We start from the raw sequence: 19,609 nt of genomic DNA on the forward strand, positions 1-19,609 counted from the left end.
TACAAAATTTGGATTATTTAAAGGAGAAAAGAATAAGAAAGGAGGATTCTTAACTCATTGGTTCCATTTCAGAAGCAGGCACAGGCAATTTGTAACTCCCAAAATCCAGGGAGAAATTCAGACATGGAGAAATTTCAGAAGCACGTAAAAGATTTTTCAACAGGTGCCCTCTAGGAGGAGCTAGAGAATAAAGAATCTTTCCACGCCTGCAGTCCTAAACTTTTTATATATACAAAAACAAAGCAAAGAGGCAGATGTGCTTCCTATTAAAGTAAATTTCTGGACTACAAAGTCCGTTGAGATGAGGACGTCTGGCTGGTTGAGAATGTCAAGTCATGCTTCAGGGCCTTGTAGAGACCCACAAAGGATTCAGCCCACGTGTCTTTCTGGTGACCTTGGGACTGAGCTGCCCTGTAGGCTGTGTAGACCATGGTCAACACTGTCCTTTCGAAATCTTCTTTCTTCAGCACCCCAGGGTGGCCCAGCAGCCTGGCGTTCAGTCGGCGAATGTCCGTGATGCTTTTAGGGATGACGTCATTGCAGAGAGTGTCAAATGCAGTCGCCTTCCTCATCGAAGCCAGCTCCTCATCTTTGACAGAGATCTTCAGGTCATTGTTGATCTGCAGCTCACTTAGAAGAAGCTGGGGCAAAAACACACAGAGGAGGAATGAGGCGGAGTTGTCCCAAAAGATGGCAGGGCAACCGTATTTTGGAGTGGTACCTTCCAAACAAAACGTGGCTCATTTGCTGTTTGGGAGAACCCAGCCAGCCTCCCACAGGAACAATGCATAACATTTAGGTTAAATTTAGATTGATTTTATTGGAACATAAAGCAGACAAAGGGACTGATTAGTTTAAAAATAAAATGGCAGGAGGCAGGTCAGCAGCCCTTGCAGCTGTAGTCCATCACTCAGCTGTGTCTGAGACCACGTTCTTCTGAAGCCAGCATCTAACCCACCATCTACTTGGTCTACGATTTCTGTTAAAATATTGCTCTGGGACAGGGCTGTGGAACCTGTGGCTTTCTACATGTTGTTGGACTTCAATTCCCATCAGCCCCTGCCAGCATAGCCAATAGCCAGCGGTGCATACCCATCAACATCTTGGAATCCCACTGTATTTGATTGCTTGTATTTGATTATATGTTGTTCTTATATTCAACTAATAAAATATGCAAAACAACAACAACATGGAATCCCAAGACGTGTGTCTTCCCACCCATGCTCCTGTAAGAGTCACGGCACCCAAAATGGTTGCCATGCTCTCGCGTGAGAAAATGGGATGTCCTGTTTTTTCCAGGACATTTGCAGGCTATGAGGGACGATGATTCCCCATTCCTGCTTTATGGTGACAACTTTAAGCATGCTTATTGGATTCAGCAATGAAGCTGCGGATTGACAGTGACAACTCTACACTTCTATGATTCTGTGATTCTATATTTGATGTGGGAGAGAGCCTTTCCATATATCCCTAATCACAGTAAACTGATTCTTCAGGGTTTTTTCCCTAATGCCCGTAACTTTATTTCAGCAGGGTGGATGGCTGAAAGCAAAAGCCTGCAAATAAATGCCATGACATCTCTCCTCCAGTAGCATAGAGCATGGTAGGGCAGAGGCACTCACCTGCCCTTTGAGCAGGTGAGTCACTGAGGAGGAGGATGGGTGAGACAACAGGAAGGCAGCATGGTGCAAACACACTGGTGGGAGCACCAGGTTGGCTTTGCTAGTGCATATGTGCTGTGCTGCCTGCCCTGCCACCTCACCCCTCCCCTTCGTAAACAGCAGTGAGTCAACAAGTGCTTCTGTCCCATCAGGCTATCTGACACCGCTCTGCACCAAGCTCCTTATTCTCTGTGCTGCCTTGAAGGTATTGTTATATCTGGAATATTTCTACACAGAAAGATGGTTCTCTGGTGTATACTGAACCTCGAACAGAAGGTCCACATCATCCTGAGACTTCTGAAGCACTGGGTTGAGGAGAGCTGCCGAAGACCTCTTCACTCGCTGAGCGGATGGGAAGAGCATCGCTGGGGAGGAAGGGAGAGATAAGAAAGAAGCTGTTGCGCTCACTGTGCAGCTGCCCCCACTACCCACCGCAGCCTGGCAGGGCTGCTGTTTTTCAGAGCTGCTGCTCATCAGGCAGAAATGCAGCCTTTCATTTAAACCATACCTTTTGAACTTCTGCCCGGCATTGATAATAAACGTGTTATCTGAGCTCTGACAAGCCTTGGCTCAAACTGAAATAATTGCTCCCTTTTTATCCATTCTGTTTCTTCCTTCTAACACCATATTCCAAGACTTTTCTTCTTGTTCTAATGGGGAAGATTATTCAGTCTGAGGCCCAAATTCCCCTCTGAGCACAAGGCATTATGGGAGTTCAAGGACACATTCCTGACAGGCAAAAACCCTTGGGATGTGTAACAAGAGGCATTGAGGGGTGTGCTTGAGGAGAGGGGTGTGTGGCCAGTGGAGAATTCTGAGGGCCAGATGGAGAAGGCAGGGGGCCGCATTCAATCCATCCAGGCCTGAAGTTCCTCTGTGGGAATTTTCCAGTGTTATCCTGATGACAGTGAAGAGACTGAGGATAAGCAGCAGCAAAACCCCACACCCACTGATGAAGGTTCTGATTCTGAATCTGAAACTGACTCAGATGGTTCAGAGGATTTCAAGAGTGCTAAGGCCTCTCTGCGACCTGATCGAGAATTGGAGGAACCACTGTTCACTATAGGCCACTTTTCTCCTAAGAAAGAAGAAGAGAGCCTTGAAGACTTACGTCTAATTTGCAGGTCTGAAAGAGCCACAAAAGGTAGACCTCCAAAGAGATTTGCTGATGAATTTGCTAAAGCAGCTAAAGCTGTAACTGCTGTTAATAGCTCCAAGAAGGTATTTGAACCTTCAAACTTCCAAGAGATCCAGGCTTTGGACTCGAAGGATGCTGAGCCATGGTTAACTGCTAATGGGAGCACAGTAAGAACATATGAACATAATGTTCTGCTGGATCAGGCCAATGGCCCATCTAGTCTAGCATCTTGTGGCCAACCAGGTGCCTGTAGGAAGCCCACATGCAGGACCCGAGCGAAAGAGCACTCCATCTTCCACCCAGCGGTTTCAAACAGCTGGCATTCAGAAGCATGACTGCCTTTAAACGTGGAGGCAGAGTGTGGCCATCAGGACTACTGGTTAACAACAACCTTATCCTCCATGAATTTCCCCAATCCTCTTTTAGAGCCATCCAAATTGATGGCCATCTCTATCTCCTGTAGGGGGTTAAAGATTTTGCCCATTGTTTTTCACTCTTTGGACCCACTCTATGGAGGTGAGATCTTTAAATCAGAATTCCTTCTTTATTATTCTTTATATATCTGGTTGGCCACTGAGAAAACAGGATGCTGGAGTAGAAAGAATTCAGGTTGATCAATGTCCGTCCGTCCCCCACACCGTGTCATCCTCACAATGTCCCTGTGAGGAAGGGGGTTGCAATCCAGGCCTCCATTTCTCCTCCTCCTCCTCCTCCTCCATTCCTTTTAGGTTCTGCTCTCCTTTGCATCCCCCTCTCTTCTGCCTAAGCTGCAGCACCTTTCGCACAATGGTCTGCCTTGAAATCTTGAAGTGTTAATTGCTTAGTAATTAAATCTTCAATCACCCAGCAGTTACAATGTTTATTTGCTAAACAACCGCTGGCAGGGATCCAGGCTACAATGATCAAATTAATAACTTTTAAAGCACCGTTCTTTGGGGAACATAGCTCATGGAAAGGTCTATTCCCAAGGGATAGATGAATTAATCCATTGCAAAACGACTAAGGGCTCACACAGATTTCCTTTCATGCCACCGTTTCCAGACCCTCTAAGTGTCTCTATTTTCCAGGTACAACCCCCGATTTACAGAAGCCAACCCAGTTTCTGATTTGATCCTGAATTGTTGGGTATTCCCTGGCTCTCTAATTATTTATGGCTTTTATTTTATTGCTGCCTAAAGGTGATCTTGAAAACCTCATGCCCTTCCATCCCAGGCCACTGGGCACGTTAAGACTTCTATCTCCTCCCATTTATGCACGTGGTTTCTTGTTTTGTAAGCTTGCTCTTCCATAGGCTTTACTCAGTAGATGCATCATCACCAATTGCCAGTGATTCATTTTGCAAATCGTGCAAAAACAAAAACAGTCTTGAGATGGAGAAAGATGTACCGACAATATTCAGTGCAGTGTTTACAAAACCACGCAGAAACTTTTCTGCTGACTCAGCTTCCCCCTACACCAATGCAGAGCTGTGACACTTGTTCCGTGTCAGAGAATAGGATGGCAGGATTAATGCGATTTGCCATCTCCATCTTCTTCCCCTGGAGGAGTTTATGTAAAACAATTATTTCATCTCAACATGCACTAATTTATTTTAATGATGCCTCCGACTCACATCATGTACAGTAATTGCGACTGCTTGGGAGACAGGAGATCCCTGATCCAGCATAGGACTGGATTTCAAAATACACCGAATTAAGAAACTCTCAGCACAATTAATGCTCTGCTTTGCTTTGGACCACATCAATGAGTCCAAAGAGGGGTCTTCCTGTCTGGGCAGCCCAGGACCTCCACACATGATGCCCAAGATTGCGTCCCAGAGAGGTCACTTCAGTGCTGGTCACTTTAGTGCTGATATTGCAGCAAAAACAATGCGAGAGACAGCAGTTACTTTGACTTGCAAACTCCAGCATATAGTCTTTCCCATCACCAGCTGCTAATCCCTATGTTAATTGGGGAGGGCAGGGACTGAACCTGGCTGTGTCCTTCTGCTGTGCCCTGACCCCACTGCTTCTTGGTGGTTTTCTTACTGTTCTAATATTTTAACCAGATGTGTGACCCTCCAGGTGTTGTTGAACAACCTCCTTCAGTCATGCTATCTGGAACTGATGGGGTTCGGAGTTCAAGAGCATCCAGATAGCCATAGGTTCCACATCCTTACTATAAGGAATGTCTGCCTGAAGGCAGATCAAACAAGCCCGCTAAAGTAGGGATGGGAAACCAGTGGTTACCCTTACACTGGTGGACTCCAACTCCCATCAATCCCATCCAACATGGCCAATGACCAGGGGTGATGGGATTTAGAGTCTAGCAACATCAGGTGTGGCTTGCACAATAACCTAGACCAGCTCTGCTGGTTCTGGTTTGTTTCTTTTTACTATGGAAGGAGGTGGTCAGTGGGCGAAGGCATGGTGGGTGCTTTCAATTCGGAAACAAGCCAGCACTTCATCCTGCTGCAGCCACTGCCAGTCCGCTGCTGTGCTGTGCGTCATATGAATCCTCAAATGGCCCTGGGAAATTGCTTGATTCAAGGTGCACTGGCTTTGCTGCCTGCCAGGCACGCAACGAAAGAAGACAAGCAGTGGGAAACCAGCATGAAAGAGGACAACTGGCCACTCTTCCTGGTGGGCATCTCATGGAAATTCTGGTTGCATCAGACAGCACTTTCAGGTGGGGGCTGTTGACATGGCCTCCACTATTTGTGGTGGCACGGTGACAGAATCTGACCATTGCAAATTCCAATGCGAACTGCCTTTAACTGCACCTCTTGGATCAGAATGTAAGGATCCACCGGATTTTCCACATCTCTAAATTTTGCAGTATGGCATCCCAAAATACATCCATTTTCTTTTTCTTACATGGGAGAAAGGACAGTTGATTTTCACTCCCATGGGGAAGATAAATCTACCTTCCACTCTCGGCACTAGGTGGTCAGCACCCTGACCGTGATCTCACTGGTATTATGTCATAGATTATAGGCATTTTGCTGGGGTGCCTCTAGACTGTCACTATTTTGCAGGAAGGATTCCTCCACACACCAAAACTTTAGTTCTCCACACTCAAAATAGATTAAATTGCTCTCTTGCTCTAGCACAACAAATCCACTTTTCCCTCCTAAAAAGTAAGGGGAAATGTGTGTGCGTCTTATGGAGTGAATGCAGGCTGTGCAACTTATCACTGAAGCCAGAAGAGCAAGAGGGATCAGTGCATAGCGATCCCTCTTGCTCTTCTGACTTCAGGGATAGCCACACAAAGCCTCTTGAGCACAGCCAGAGCGCTCCTCCCTCTTCACTCAAGAGGTTTTGCGTTGCTATCTTGTTTCTTGTTTTCCTCCTCTAAAAACTAGGTGTGTCTTATGGTTGGGTACGTCTTATAGAGTGAAAAATACGGTAAGTACACCTAAATTGCTATTAGATGAAGTGATCATGCAATATCCTTTCAAAGGATGGAGAATGGAAGAGGGAGGGGGAGAATTATCCCGCAATTTGTAGAATGCTTTGAAATCTGAAGATGCAGATTTAAAGATGAGGCCCCAACTCCACTTACCTGGGCGTAAGCCCGACTGAATTACGTAGGATTGTGCTGCAAATCCTTTGAAACAGCACAGATGTATGCAAAATTATTTCACTGTAAGGAATTCATTCCAAGCAGGTCATTGACATCATGGGGCAGTTTGGCTCAGCAGATGAGCCCCGCCGTCATGGAATTAAGGGTGGGGTGCCCCCATTTTCCAGGAAGTCTAGAAAGGAAAACCAAGCTCCACCAAATGATCTCTTCAGAGAACATGACATAAAGCCAGACTCCAGACAGAGAACAAGCGATCTCTCCAAATGCCGCTCACATTACAGTGTTCTCTGCTCTTTTCCTCTTAAAGAAGGTGAGGCCCTGGCAATGAGCCTAAAGGCTAAGAGCCCTCAGGCTCTCATGTGTCTGGCAAAAATTGCCCTTAGGTGGGTTTGAGAAGGGAGTGGTCAGCAGCCTGGGCTATTGGGGGTGGAATCACTCCCTCTTCTCCCTCTAGAAGGAGGAGGAGCAGATTTTAAGCTGCAAAAGGAGTCTACTGTCCAGCTGTTTATATGAATTCAGCTCTTTCATAATCTTAGAAAGCAGTACTCTTATTTAAAAATGAATCGGAATAATAGCTGGTCTGTGGAACTTTGCTTAGTGCCAATTCTATCTGGGCATGATTTGTTTTTATTCTTGGGGCAGAGCCGTGGAAAGGATAACCATAACCTCAGGCAAGCCAAAAGTGTGACCCTGTAGACAAGAAGCTTCTGTAAGTGTCTGTGAATATTTGCATTTATGTGGAATTAGAGGTATTGGGTTTGATCCAGACTGATCTGGGGTTAGATCCAGACTAAAAGTGCAGGCCTAACTCTGTCCACTCAGAGGTATTTCCTACTGAATTCAGTGGGATGGGTGATCTTATTCACATGTGGTTTTAAAGCAGAGATTGGATGGTCATCTGTCATGGATGCTTTAGTTGAGATTCCTGCATTGCAGGGGGTTGGGCTAGATGACCCTCAGAGTTCCCTACAACTCTAAAAATTTATGATTCTATGATTCAGGTAGGGATGAGTGAATCTGACAATCATCTTGCCACATAAAGATGGGCAAATCTGACAATTTAGGTTGCTCCCTGTCTCTTTTTCCAATCTTAAATTCAATCCTCCGCATTTCCACATCAGTTTGCAATAAAAAAAAGCCTTTGTGGGGAAAAAAAGCCTTGAAAATTCAACCGCATTTTAGTGCAAACCTAGTCCAAATATACACTGCTTTTACTGCATTTTTGCCTATTGTAACCTTTTTGCAAAGCTTCAGGATACTTGAACCAGCCGAATGGTTGGTTGGGATAGAGATGGCCTGAGAAAAAAGAGCTTGAGATTTTATTCCTTTTCCTAGGGACACTGAGAAGGAGGCTAAAACCTTGACATTTGGCAACCCTCACCAGGATTGGCAGACAAGTCGTTCCAAAAATATCTACCACATCTCTGTGGTTATTTCATGCTGCACTTGTTTACAATGAACCCTAAATGTTAATAATTAGCTGGCTTTGCCGTGTGCAGGCAACCCATTTTTTCAGATGTCACTGACCGCATAGTCCTCATTCCATGGAGAATGCTGCATATGGCTCATTACAGACATCTGTCCTTAATATATCCTGCCCTGATTCAACTGACAATGGATAATTATTGTTCGTTTACAGCTTCTTGGGGAGGGGAGGAGAAATACATTTTTTTAAGTGTTCAGATTAGTGCCGCACCAAATTTTGGCCACTAAAAATATGGGGGATAATAATATCCCACCCACCCCTTCCCCACACTGCACTGCAACCAAGCCATGATGTCTCATTGATTCAGCAACACGCTTGGAGTAAAGAAGGGCACTGCATTTTGAGAAGGACATGGAGCAGGGGTTGATGGGAGAGGTAATCCAATAACATCTGGGGGATCACAGGCTCCCCATCTTTGATGTAGGAAAAGTGGTCCAAAGGAGGTCAACAAAGATGGAAATTGGAAAACAAGTCCTGTGAAGAAAAGAGGTAAAGGAGCTCAATATGTTTAACCTGGAGAAGTGGAGCAGGGTGAGGCAGAACTGTTAGAATTCCTGCTCCATGGTTGGAGTCATAGGATTTTTGTCTATCACATGACAGTATATGTTTTGACTCCACAAGTGGGAAGTGACGGAGACAGGATGTTTGTGTTACTGTGTTCCGTGAAGTGGGACTAATGTCCTTTGTCCTTTTTTTCTCTGCTGTCTGATGCTAGAGTACATGCAATACTCCATGTGTGTTTATATAAAAATAAAGTAGATTAGCCAAAATGCTGAGTAGCTGAGGTCTGTCACACTATGCTGCGAAGACTCTGTGGATCCTTAAGTATGCTGGTGTTGGTTGGCATCGGTTGCTGTGATGTTCGGGCTGAAGAAAGCTTTTGAAGCTTCCGAATGAAAGACCAGGAGGGAGAGAGCATGCCAGTCGGGCATGTATCTCTGCCAGGGTCCTACTTGTGTGTAGGTACTCTGGATACCTGAATCATAGAATCAGAGAGTTGGAAGGGATCCCTAAGGATCTAGTCCCAACCCTCCAAAGGATTCCACCTAGAAAGAGGGCAAAGACTTGTTTGTTCTCTGTTGCCCCAAGGAATAGAGCATGATATAAGGAACTTAAATTCCAGGATGACAGATTTCAGCTGAACAGTAAGATAACAGTAAAAAGCACTATGGACAATGGAACCAATTACTCAATGGTAGGGATGGGGGGGGTAAAATTTGATCCAGTTTGCATTGAAAAGGGAACCTGCCAAATTTCTCAGAAACAATGTGTGAACACAGCTATGCCAGTTCTGCATTCTCTGAGGCACAGCTATCCTTCAAAGTTCACAGGGGAAAGTGCATACAAAAATGTTTATATTAGGAGAAATTTGCACGGAAAAGCTGAAGGATTTTCATAAGGACTAAATTCACCCCCCACCCCCACCCCACAAAGTGATATTGAAGTGCAGAGAACTGAATTTTGAGATCGGAAAAATTAAAAACCGAGGGGGAAATGAAGTTGACAGAGTCGCCCATTTCTAGCTAGCGAGTGAGTAAGTGTGTGGACTCTCTCTCGTTGGAGGTCTTCAAGTGGAATGGTGCTGGGCAGCGGCTGTGGTCCTCTAGATGTTATTGGACTCCAACTTTCACAAGTCCCAACCAGCACAACCAATGGACAAGAATGATGGAAGCTGCCATCTTGTGACACCTAAAGGGTGTCATCTCTCTATCTCTGGGTTTCCCGCAACAAGCAGGGAGTTGGACTAGTTGACCTACGATACCCCATTTAAACTGTATAATTCTATGGACAGATTTGTTTCAAAATATCCAAATCAGGCAAAGGCTTTCTCTCTTTTGATTTTTTTAAAAATTATAAATTAAACTTGTCCTGTAAGCCAAAGTTCTCTCAAAAACCTGTGGATTTTGGGGCAGTCCCAACAATCTTGGATAAGAAATGTTTTTCTTCTCCATTACAGACAGTGCAATCAAAGCAAATACAGACCCAGTGCCAAATAACAGTGGAGAGATCAAACAGGTTAGGACACTATTACAGACTTCTTCTTTTTTTTTTCATTTTAGCCACAATGACCTTGAAGTAACCCATGAACTTAACTTTCCCTATTACCTAGCGGTGCTTAAAGGACTCCTGGTAAAATGCCATCTGGAATATGCTAATTTACAAGCCTGGATGCCTTTGGGCACCTTAAGGAAACTGGGGTCTCTTTGGCCTTGAGGTTTGCAGCGTGATCAGCTTCCCTGTAAGCACCATTTTACTTTAAAAAGTGGGAAAGGGCAAGCAATCTGGGCCTGGCCACCCCTTAACAATGCCCCCACTATTAATCACCAGCAAAATGAACCAGCTATTGCCATATTCCATACCAAGCTCTAAGCATTTCCAGGGAGCTTTTTTGAACGCAGTGGAACATTTTGATCCCAGCAGAAATGAAAAGGGAAACTCCCGTTAGTTAAATATCCAGTTCTCTAAGGGGGATCTGAGGACACAGAAGCACATCCAGCTGAAAGTCATCTGCTTCCCAATCTACGTCTCCGGATGTGCCTTTTCATGCAGACGGGGTCAGGCATTCCTATTTGGGGCCATTGGTTCTTGCACGTGAGTAGAGATGGATCCGGCCCCCTGTAGATGAGCAAGATGCTCATCTGCCTGCCTCCATAAACAGTGCAACACACAAATAAGTTACCATGCTTTTTTTTTAAAAAAAAATGATGCTCACAAATCCTCAATAACCCTAAGAAATGAATGTGTACGGTACCCCGACACTGGGAGTGATATGGAGTGAAAATTGAAGGGGTCCTGCTAATATTCCTTAGAGACAAGCAGTGTCAAAAGGGAGGCTTTTAGCCCCTGCCACTGAATGAGAGGCCCAGTGTGCCTGCCAGATGGTGTCACAGGGTGGTGTGGGAGGCACCAGAGTGTGGTGCAGTGGTTAGAGTGTTGAACTAGGACTTGGGAGACCAGGGTTCAAATTACCACACTGCCAAGAAGCTCACTGGGTGACCCTGGGCCTGTCACTCTCAGCCTAAGCTACCTCACAGGGTTGTTGTGAGGATAAAATGGGGAGGAAGAAAATTATGCATTCCCCCTTGAGCTTTTTGGAGAAAATGTGAGATACGAATGTATTAAAAATAAAAATAAAGAATATACTTTAGCACCATGCAGGAGGGCAACTGCCAAGCGCACCACAACTCTTGTGAAGGCCACCCATGCCATCATTGCTGTGCACTCAGGAAGGGAAGTAGAATCTCAGTTCAAGGGGGCAAATGTGGCCCTCGGGAGTCTCCCCAGCTCACACACATCACTGCCCTGACTCTGCATCCTCCTTGAGATTGTGGGGAGTGGTTGGCCTGACCAACCTGTGACCTTGGACTCTGATCCTGCTTTTGGCTTAACTGGATGGCATACCCTCCAACATCTTGCTGATCAAAACCAGGATGCTCAAATTCCCCCCCCCTGAGTTCTCACAGGAGTCAGCTGACTTGCACCAGAGCGCTGGACCAAAAAACCGGGACATTCCAGGATCCAATCAGAAGCCAGGATGGCTTCTGTAATTCTGAGATGTCCGGCTCAAGTCGAGATGGTTGAGGGGTACGGGATGATGTGATAGGTGGGTGGGTGTGGAAACCAGCCTGTGGTACAAAGGGGAAACTGACCTTTGTTGCCCTGCCCACTTTTGCATCTGGCCCCACCCACCAACAGCATGGTTCCCTGGAAAAATGCCCAGAAAGGAATGCAGCCCATAGGCTGAAAATGGTTTCCCATCCCTGTACTCAAGTGTGAGAGCCCCAACTGCTGGATCTCCTTCCTCCGTTCAGAATTTCTTGGCAAAAAAACTATCTGTCTGTCAGCGAGTCACCAGAAGAGCCATTGATGGAGCCAAAGCTAACCAGGCTAGCCCCCAGCAGGCTCTCCAAATTGGTTCATGGCCATCCAACTGGCACGGAGAACACTGACTCATGTGTGTTAAGCAGCATGGCTCCTGCATATCACTTATTCACCTTCTACACATGTGTCTGGCCTGACTGATTTCTGGATAACCTAGAAAGGAATGTAGATCTCTGTGTTGCTACAGATTTATTTTTTTACAGGTATGTGATGGTAACAACCTGGGCTGAACCTGGATTAAGTAAAACGTTCTCATTCCAACATCTCCACTTTTAAAAGTAAAAAAGTTTTATCCATTTTTAAACTCCCATTGGCTTTTACTTCCGGGTCGGCGCCATCGCCGAATGGCGGACTCCCTCCGAGCTCCGGAGGGAGCCTGCACGGCAGGGGCTGGGTCCTACCGCACCGGCGGTGCGGGGACCCTTAAAAACCACGGCCACGGGGGCCGTGGACATGGAGACTCGGCTGACACCGTTAGCGCCCTCCCGACTCGTGAAGGAGCCTTTTTAAAGGCTACGGATCGGGTGCCGGGGAGAAGCGTGGTGTTTTGAGTCCTCTGCTATCCCTGCCGTGCGAAGCCGCATGCCATTCGGCGGAGAGCGCTGGCTTCTTCCTTTGAAAATTCGGACCTAAGGACCAGATGGACTAACTGCGAGATATTATAAAGTATTGAAGGATTGGTTAATACAACCACTGAAAGAAGTCTGCAATCAAATTTTGGAGGGGAAAAAGGCTCCCGAATCGTGGAAGGAAGCATTCATCTCACTTATACCAAAGACAGAAACTGAGAAACATCAAGTTAAGAATTACCGCCCTATATCACTTTTGAATGTGGATTATAAAATTTTTGCAGACATTCTAGCAAAAAGATTCAAAAAGGTTTTGTTAGAGGAGATTCACAGGGACCAAACAGGCTTTCTACCAGGCAGGCAATTGTCAGACAATGTGAGGAATATTATAGATATTCTAGAACTTTTGGAAACTGATATAAATAGAAAAGCTGTTTTGATTTTTGTGGATGCAGAGAAAGCCTTTGACAATATTTGTTGGAGCTTTATGAAGAGGAATCTCCAAGGAATGGGGGTAGGCAAGAACTTTGAAAATGGTATAAGTGCAATTTATTCTGAGCAAAAGGCCAAACTTATTGTAAATGGTATGGTTATGGATGAAATTCCAATAGAGAAAGGGACACGACAGGGATGCCCAATTTCCCCTCTATTGTTTATATCGGTACTGGAGGTTTTCCTTAATATGATTAGAAGAGACCAGCTGGTTAAAGGTATACAGGTCGGAACTAAACATTATAAGCTAAGAGCATTTGCAGATGACTTAGTTTTGACATTACAACAGCCAGAAACTAGTACAAAAAGAGTTCTGGAACTTATTGAAATATTTGGTCAGGTAGCAGGTTTTAAATTGAATAAACACAAGACAAAGGTGTTGGAAAAAAATCTTACGGTGGGGGAAAAAGACAGTTTTCAAAGAGAAACTGGTTTGGAAATTACTAAAAAGGTAAAATATCTGGGGGTGAATTTAACATCTAAGAATGTGAACCTATTTAAAGATAACTATGAGAAATGCTGGGCTGAAGTGAAGAAAGATTTCGATATATGGTCAAGATTGAGACTTTCCTTGTTAGGCCGAATTGCTGTAATTAAGATGAATGTATTGCCGAGATTGTTGTTTTTGTTCCAGACATTGCAAATTTTAGATAAGATGGACTGTTTCAAGAAGTGGCAGAAAGATATATCTAAATTTGTCTGGCAGGGCAAAAAACCCAGAATTAAATTTAAGATTTTGACTGATGCAAAGGATAGAGGGGGCTTTGCCCTGCCGGACTTAAAACTTTATTATGAAGCAGCAGCTTTTTGCTGGCTGAAACCATGGCTACTTCTTGAGAATACAGACATTCTGGACTTGGAAGGTTATGATAATAGTTTTGGTTGGCATGCATATTTATGGTATGACAAGGTAAAGGTACATAGAAATTTTAAAAATCATATTATTAGGAAAGCATTGTATAATGTATGGAATCGATATAAAGATTTGTTTGAAAGTAAAACCCCCAGGTGGCTGTCACCAATGGAAGCTAAGGCGGTAAAAAGATTGAACATGGATACAGACTGGCCAAAATATTGTGAAATTATAGAATATGATGGTGAAAAGTTGAAACTACAGAGTTTTGAGAAATTGAAACCTAAAGTCCGAGATTGGTTACATTACTACCAGATTAATGAAACTTTTAAGCAGGACAGAAAACTAGGATTTCAGAAGGAGAGGTCAAAGTTAGAAACAGAATTGCTAGAACCCAATACTAAGAATTTGTCTAGAATGTATAATCTGCTGCTAAAATGGAACACACAAGATGAAACGGTTAAATCAGCCATGATTAAGTGGGCACAAGATATTGGTCATGATATTATGTTTGCTGACTGGGAGCAGTTATGGACCACAGGTATTAAATTTACGGCATGTAGTGCCCTGAAAGAGAACATAATGAAAATGATCTATAGGTGGTACATGACCCCAGTCAAGCTTGCAAAGATATATCATTTGCCCAATAACAATTGCTGGAAGTGTAATGAATGTGAAGGAACCTTTTATCACCTTTGGTGGACCTGCCCAAAGATTAAGGCCTACTGGGAAATGATCTATAATGAAATTAAGAAAATCCTTAAGTGGACATTTGTAAAGAAACCGGAGGCTTTTCTCCTGGGCATGGTCGGCCAATTGGTACCAAAGAAAGATAGGACCTTTTTTATGTACGCAACAATAGCAGCAAGAATCCTTTTGGCGAAGTATTGGAAGACTGAAGAATTACCTACTCTGGAAGAATGGCAGACCAAGGTGACTGAATTTATGGGACTGGCAGAGATGACCGGCAGAATCCGTGACCAGAGGAAAGAGACAGTGGAGGAGGACTGGAAAAAATTTAAAATCTATCTTAAAAATTGTTGTAAAATTTCGGAATGTTAAGATGTCAGGGGATTGGACACAAAGAATTACAGCTAAAAATCGAAATTTATAAAGCAGAAACTCTTTTTAAAGAGAATTAAATATAAAAATGGGATGAAGAATTGCTAAAAATTTTGAAATTTGGATGCAGTGAAGGGGAGGTTTGGGGAAGTCGCATTATGTTTGTTTGTTTTTTGTTTATGTTGTAAAATTAATAAAAATTATTATAAAAAAAAAAAATGAAAATTCGGACCTAAAAGAACAACCTGTAAGTAATTGGAACTTGGACTAAAAAGAGGGACAAAAATTTTAAAAATTTCGGAGCGAGCGGGGGAGGCGCAAAAAAGGAAGTCAGCCACCCCCTCCATTGTAGAAGGGTCAAAGCAAAGGATCTGATAACTAAGATCGGAGTAACATCATTTTGGCAAGTTTTTAACCTCACGAGTGAAGAATATGAGATTGAGCTGGAGGAGGAAAGTAGAATTCGGACTTAAAAACAACCCCCCCTGGAACCCCGGGAGCGATCGATGACGGAGTTTGGAGAGGAGAAAGGCAAGTTTTGACAGCTGTCAAAGAGCTGTCAAAGCGGAAATAAGATAGAGACTATGTTACAAGGACTTTGCTGGTTATATTTGTTATAAATTGGATACAAATTGTTTTAAATAAGGATTACAAAGTTACTAGGGCTAATGGATGCGATCTGGAAGAGAACTCAGTTTTTGCAATCCACCTAGAGGAGCCGAGGGATATTACAAGTTTTAGCTGGAAATTGGAACTGAACTGTTTATCTCCTGGGAAACTGCAGAAATGGAACATTATTATGACTACAGAGGCCGCTACACCGAAGAAGACAATGGAATCATCTGTTGTGGAATGAAAGGAACTTGACGTAATGTTTTGTTTCTGAATAACAAGCCTCTGTAAAGGAACTAACTTTTGGAATTAGGACATTTGTGCAGGAAAACAGGGACAGAAGAAATAGAAAGAGGAGTGTGATCAATAAGAACAACAAAATAACAAGAATTGGACCAAGTCAAAAGTGGGGACATTTGGGACATCCAGATCTGACAAGCTTAAGGATTATAATTTGGAGTTTTTCACTCCTGGATATAAAAATCTGGATGGAAAAAATGGGCCTCTCTTTGAGACAGAATCCTTCCATGATTGGACATTCGAAACTAAAGAGGACTGGCAAAGGACTATGATTTAGAGAGACGTGGAAATATCGGACATTGAGGAACATTGGGAACGCAACCGGGAAAAGGGGGGGTGGGAAATGTGGAATCCTTAAAGGCGTAAACTATGTTTTATTTAGGCTATATACATCTACATGGTATTCTAAAGTGGGGAACTCGTGGTGGGAATAAGCCGATTTTAGGGGAATGGAAAATAATGTTTTTTTTTAAAAAAAAAAAATTTTGGGTTAAGGATAACAAGTTTGAATTGAGGAGAAGAACTTGTTGAGATCATTTGAGAGATTTGGAATACAAGGGGGGGAGGGAAGGGGAAGTCCTGAAAGGATGTAATTGGAAAAAGATTTGAAATTGGATGTTTTATTAATTTGTAATTAATTGGAAAACTTTAATAAATATTATTTAAAAAAATAAAAAATAAACTCCCATTGGCTTTTAAAATTCCCAGAAGGACTCCAGAAGCTTTCTATGCTATAGTTGATCATTTTAAGGTGTGACGTATCAGTGCCATGAGAAATTGTTATGCGGCAGATGAATGGATGCACAGAGGCAGGGCTGGGGAGGTTGCACACCATAACCAAGAGTCATTTTGGCTACCTGGAGCAAATGTCTTTGGCACTATGCTATCACCTTCAGAAGTAAGTCAACTTTTCTTATCGGAACTGATAGCAACAAGCAACACAGCAGGATAAGCTTTGAGAAGCATTGAATGATTCTGTTGGTTCGCCGGCATACAATGCATTCTGTACCACCACTTTGCATGTAAGCATTCTGGGGCAGATTCATGCCCCACCTGATCCCAATTATACAGGACTGCAGCAGCATCCTAATAATATGTCAATCAACCTTCCCCTCAACTAGTCCATGCTGTATGTTCTGCAAATAATGGTCATTGGCGACTGAGGCTGGTGGGAGTTCTAGTCCATAGTATCTGCAGGGCACCAGGTTGAGAAAAATGGAAGATTATGTCAGGGGAGTTGTATGGCTCTATCCCAATTTAGCCTTGCCTTTTTTCTGCGCTCACACCTAGGTGGTTACATCTCCACTTTCAATAGTGAAAAAGTATTATCCATTTTTAAACTCCCCTTTTAAATTCCCAGAAGAACTCCAGAAGCTTTCTGGAGTCCTCCTTTGGGACAGCCCAAGTACATCAGCAAGTGAATGTATTAGATGGAGTACAAGGTTTGCCACAACAGCACAGTTTTTGCAACCAGCACCCACAACAGGAGCCAATCTGGAGTGTTGCTCTGGTGTCATCAAATGGGGCAATGCTATAGTCGATCATTTTAAGGTGCAATGTATCAGGGCCATTGCCTGCCTTTCTGTGCTCACACCTAGGTGGTGACATAGGATGAAGCTATAAGGAAGTTGTTTCTAAGCTGCTGCAGTATTATATGAATAGAGGTGGATGAATAATATACACTCCTCTTTTAAGAAATGCTGCTACTTAGCTTTCCTAAGATAAGATGAGGCCCAGAGCTGGGTTTAAAGGCACATGGCCCTTGCTGAAGCTAAGCGGTTCTGGCTCTGGTTTTGCAAGCTTCTTTGAGATCAATAAAAGAATGGTGATATACATATAATAAATATACATATAATAAATAATGGTGGCAGCCGGGCGCGTGTGAAGTTAAGCTGAAATAAAAGAGGCACGCCAACATTTCTTTAAAAGAGGAATCAACCATTCTTCCTTAATTTCCCTTTACATTGCGAGTAAAAGCAGAGCTCAAGATAGGATTCCACCGCAATGTGTTTAAAATCAACCAGACTCAAATGCACAGCTGCATGTGGTTGAGCGTAGCAAAAAAAATTCAGTTCAGGTCTTTGGCTTGCAGGGTTTCTGTTTGTGTGAACAGAGTCCATGTAAAAACATATGAGACCAATTAGTAGTGTTCGTTTACAGGACTGAATTCCAGATAGGGACCCTGTGGTTTCAATGTCCACCTTTTACAGCTGGAAGAGAATCTATGTTAAAGTTAATTTTTTGCAAGAAAGAAAACAGGGGGCTGTTGTATGAAGTGGATGGGAATAGACGAACATAAGCAAACAAACAAATATGCAGACCACTCTCAAGAACTGGTAGAGGGAGATGGGGAGAGGGAGCCCTCAACTGATCTCTCCTGTGCAACACCTCTGTTTCTCTGCTGCAAGCAATTTATATTTATAACTCTTACCTCGGTTCCACCTGGGAGGCACAGTGGCATGAGCATTGTAATATAACAATAGCAGCAGCACCGTCTTCAAGTGCATCCTTGATTGTCCAAAAATAGTGCCCTAGCAGTGCCTATAGGTTAGGCCTTTCTTCCCAACCTTCTCCTTGTATCTGTAACAGCCAGCAAATTCTTCTCCTCTTCCCTCCTGGTAGCAGGAAAAACTTGCTGAGCGCAATTTTTTTCCTGATAAACTAGCGGCACCTCGCCTTAAACCAAGTCTCTTTGGGATCAGGGAATTCATTTGCACAGACGGGCTCTGTTTTATATCCACATCTGGAATGACTCATGACGCATGTGAGTTTGCTGGCAGCTGTGGGGGTATATAAATATCATTACATTTTTGTATTTCAGTTCCATTCAGTAGTCAGGCCAGTTGGAATTTCCCTGTGTCAACAGACACAAGTAGCTGTATTAAGGAGCACTATTAAATCTTTAGGGTTGCAGTCTGCTATACACATGTCCTCGTGATCAAAGCCTGAGCTCTTGGAGTGACATATTGGATGCATAAATGAGGGAGTGGGTCGTGCTCATTGAGAGAATGTTCTGTTTTTCTCTGTATCAATTTATTTTACAGAGAACATTGGAAAAGACTTCAGCCAATCAGGTCACTACTGGTGGAAGGTGTGTAGAAGTCAATCCTTGACTTGGATTGATGCTCTTGTAAAACAATATTTAATAACAAACCGGACACATTTATGGAAGATGTAGTGAGCTTTTAGTGAGACCACATTCATATTCTCACAGCATGCAGTTTGAAGAATGAGCATGATCCAGCCAAAGTTAAGTGCTTTAAAGGTTTGCTGGTTTTGATGGCACATCTTTAAGCAAGGCTTAATTCTCTCCCATGGAATTCATAGCACCCTCTGGATTTTTGGGTGGGTGCGTTGAACTACAATTTCCATTGTAGTTCTGTCCATTGGGCATGCTGACTAGGGATAATGGGAACTGTATTCCAACAACTTTTGGTGGGCACTTCATTGGTAACCCAGGGCTAGATTGCTCCAAATCTTAAGTGCCATTATGAAAATGGATTTAGAGACCCCCTGCAGATTTTTGGCAAATTCTATAGGAAATAATAAGCCCCCGTTCTCTAGTTCACTCCCCCTCAGCCTCTGATGGTGCAACATCTCTGAGAACCCAGTCTGCCATCTTGATGTCGTTCACAGCACCATGAGTCAGGGGCCTAGTGAACTGTTGCATGACAACAGCCGTACATGTTTATTATACACATGAAACAGAGGGAGGTTGCTTTTCTTGTGATTACCTTGTGGCATAATTTTTCTTTCCTTTCAGTGAAGAGTACAAACAGTGTCTGGATCTCAGCCAATTTTTGTAGAGGCAGTTGTAAAGATTGATGACATGCTGTTCAGAGTGTAGCCAGGCAGAACGTAGATTGGGATCTACTGGTAAATCTCTGGGTGATGTTTGTTAGATTGGCAAGGCCTTCTGACTCCCTATTCTCTAACAACAGCAACAAACCAAAACTCCCCACACCTTCTCCCCCAGATTAGATTGCTGGG

General features: G+C 43.6%; 1 protein-coding gene across 1 annotated transcript; it reads right to left on the reverse strand.

Moving 5' to 3' along the window:
* Positions 1 to 207: 207 nt before the first annotated feature.
* On the reverse strand, positions 208 to 18,350 carry FAM180A (family with sequence similarity 180 member A). Its single transcript, XM_081879010.1, has 3 exons — positions 18,051 to 18,350; positions 1,926 to 2,026; positions 208 to 641 (listed from the first exon to the last, which is right to left on the reverse strand). Exons 1-3 carry the CDS (start codon positions 18,124 to 18,126, stop codon positions 285 to 287), a joined length of 534 nt encoding a protein of 177 aa, XP_081735136.1. The 5' UTR covers positions 18,127 to 18,350; the 3' UTR covers positions 208 to 284.
* Between the last annotated feature and the right edge of the window lie 1,259 nt (positions 18,351 to 19,609).

Source organism: Podarcis erhardii (genome assembly GCF_964252035.2).
Source record: "Podarcis erhardii genome assembly, chromosome: 10".
Classification (NCBI taxonomy): Eukaryota; Metazoa; Chordata; class Lepidosauria; order Squamata; family Lacertidae; genus Podarcis; species Podarcis erhardii.

Coding starts and splice junctions, on each gene's coding strand:
- FAM180A (XM_081879010.1), bottom strand. CDS start 18,126: ATGCACTTGAAGACGGTGCTGCTGCTATTGTTATATTACAATGCTCAT. Junction 2,027..18,050: donor GCCTCCCAGGTGGAACCGAG/GTAAGAGTTATA, acceptor CTTCCTCCCCAG/CGATGCTCTTCCCATCCGCT. Junction 642..1,925: donor ATGTGGACCTTCTGTTCGAG/GTTCAGTATACA, acceptor TTTTTGCCCCAG/CTTCTTCTAAGTGAGCTGCA.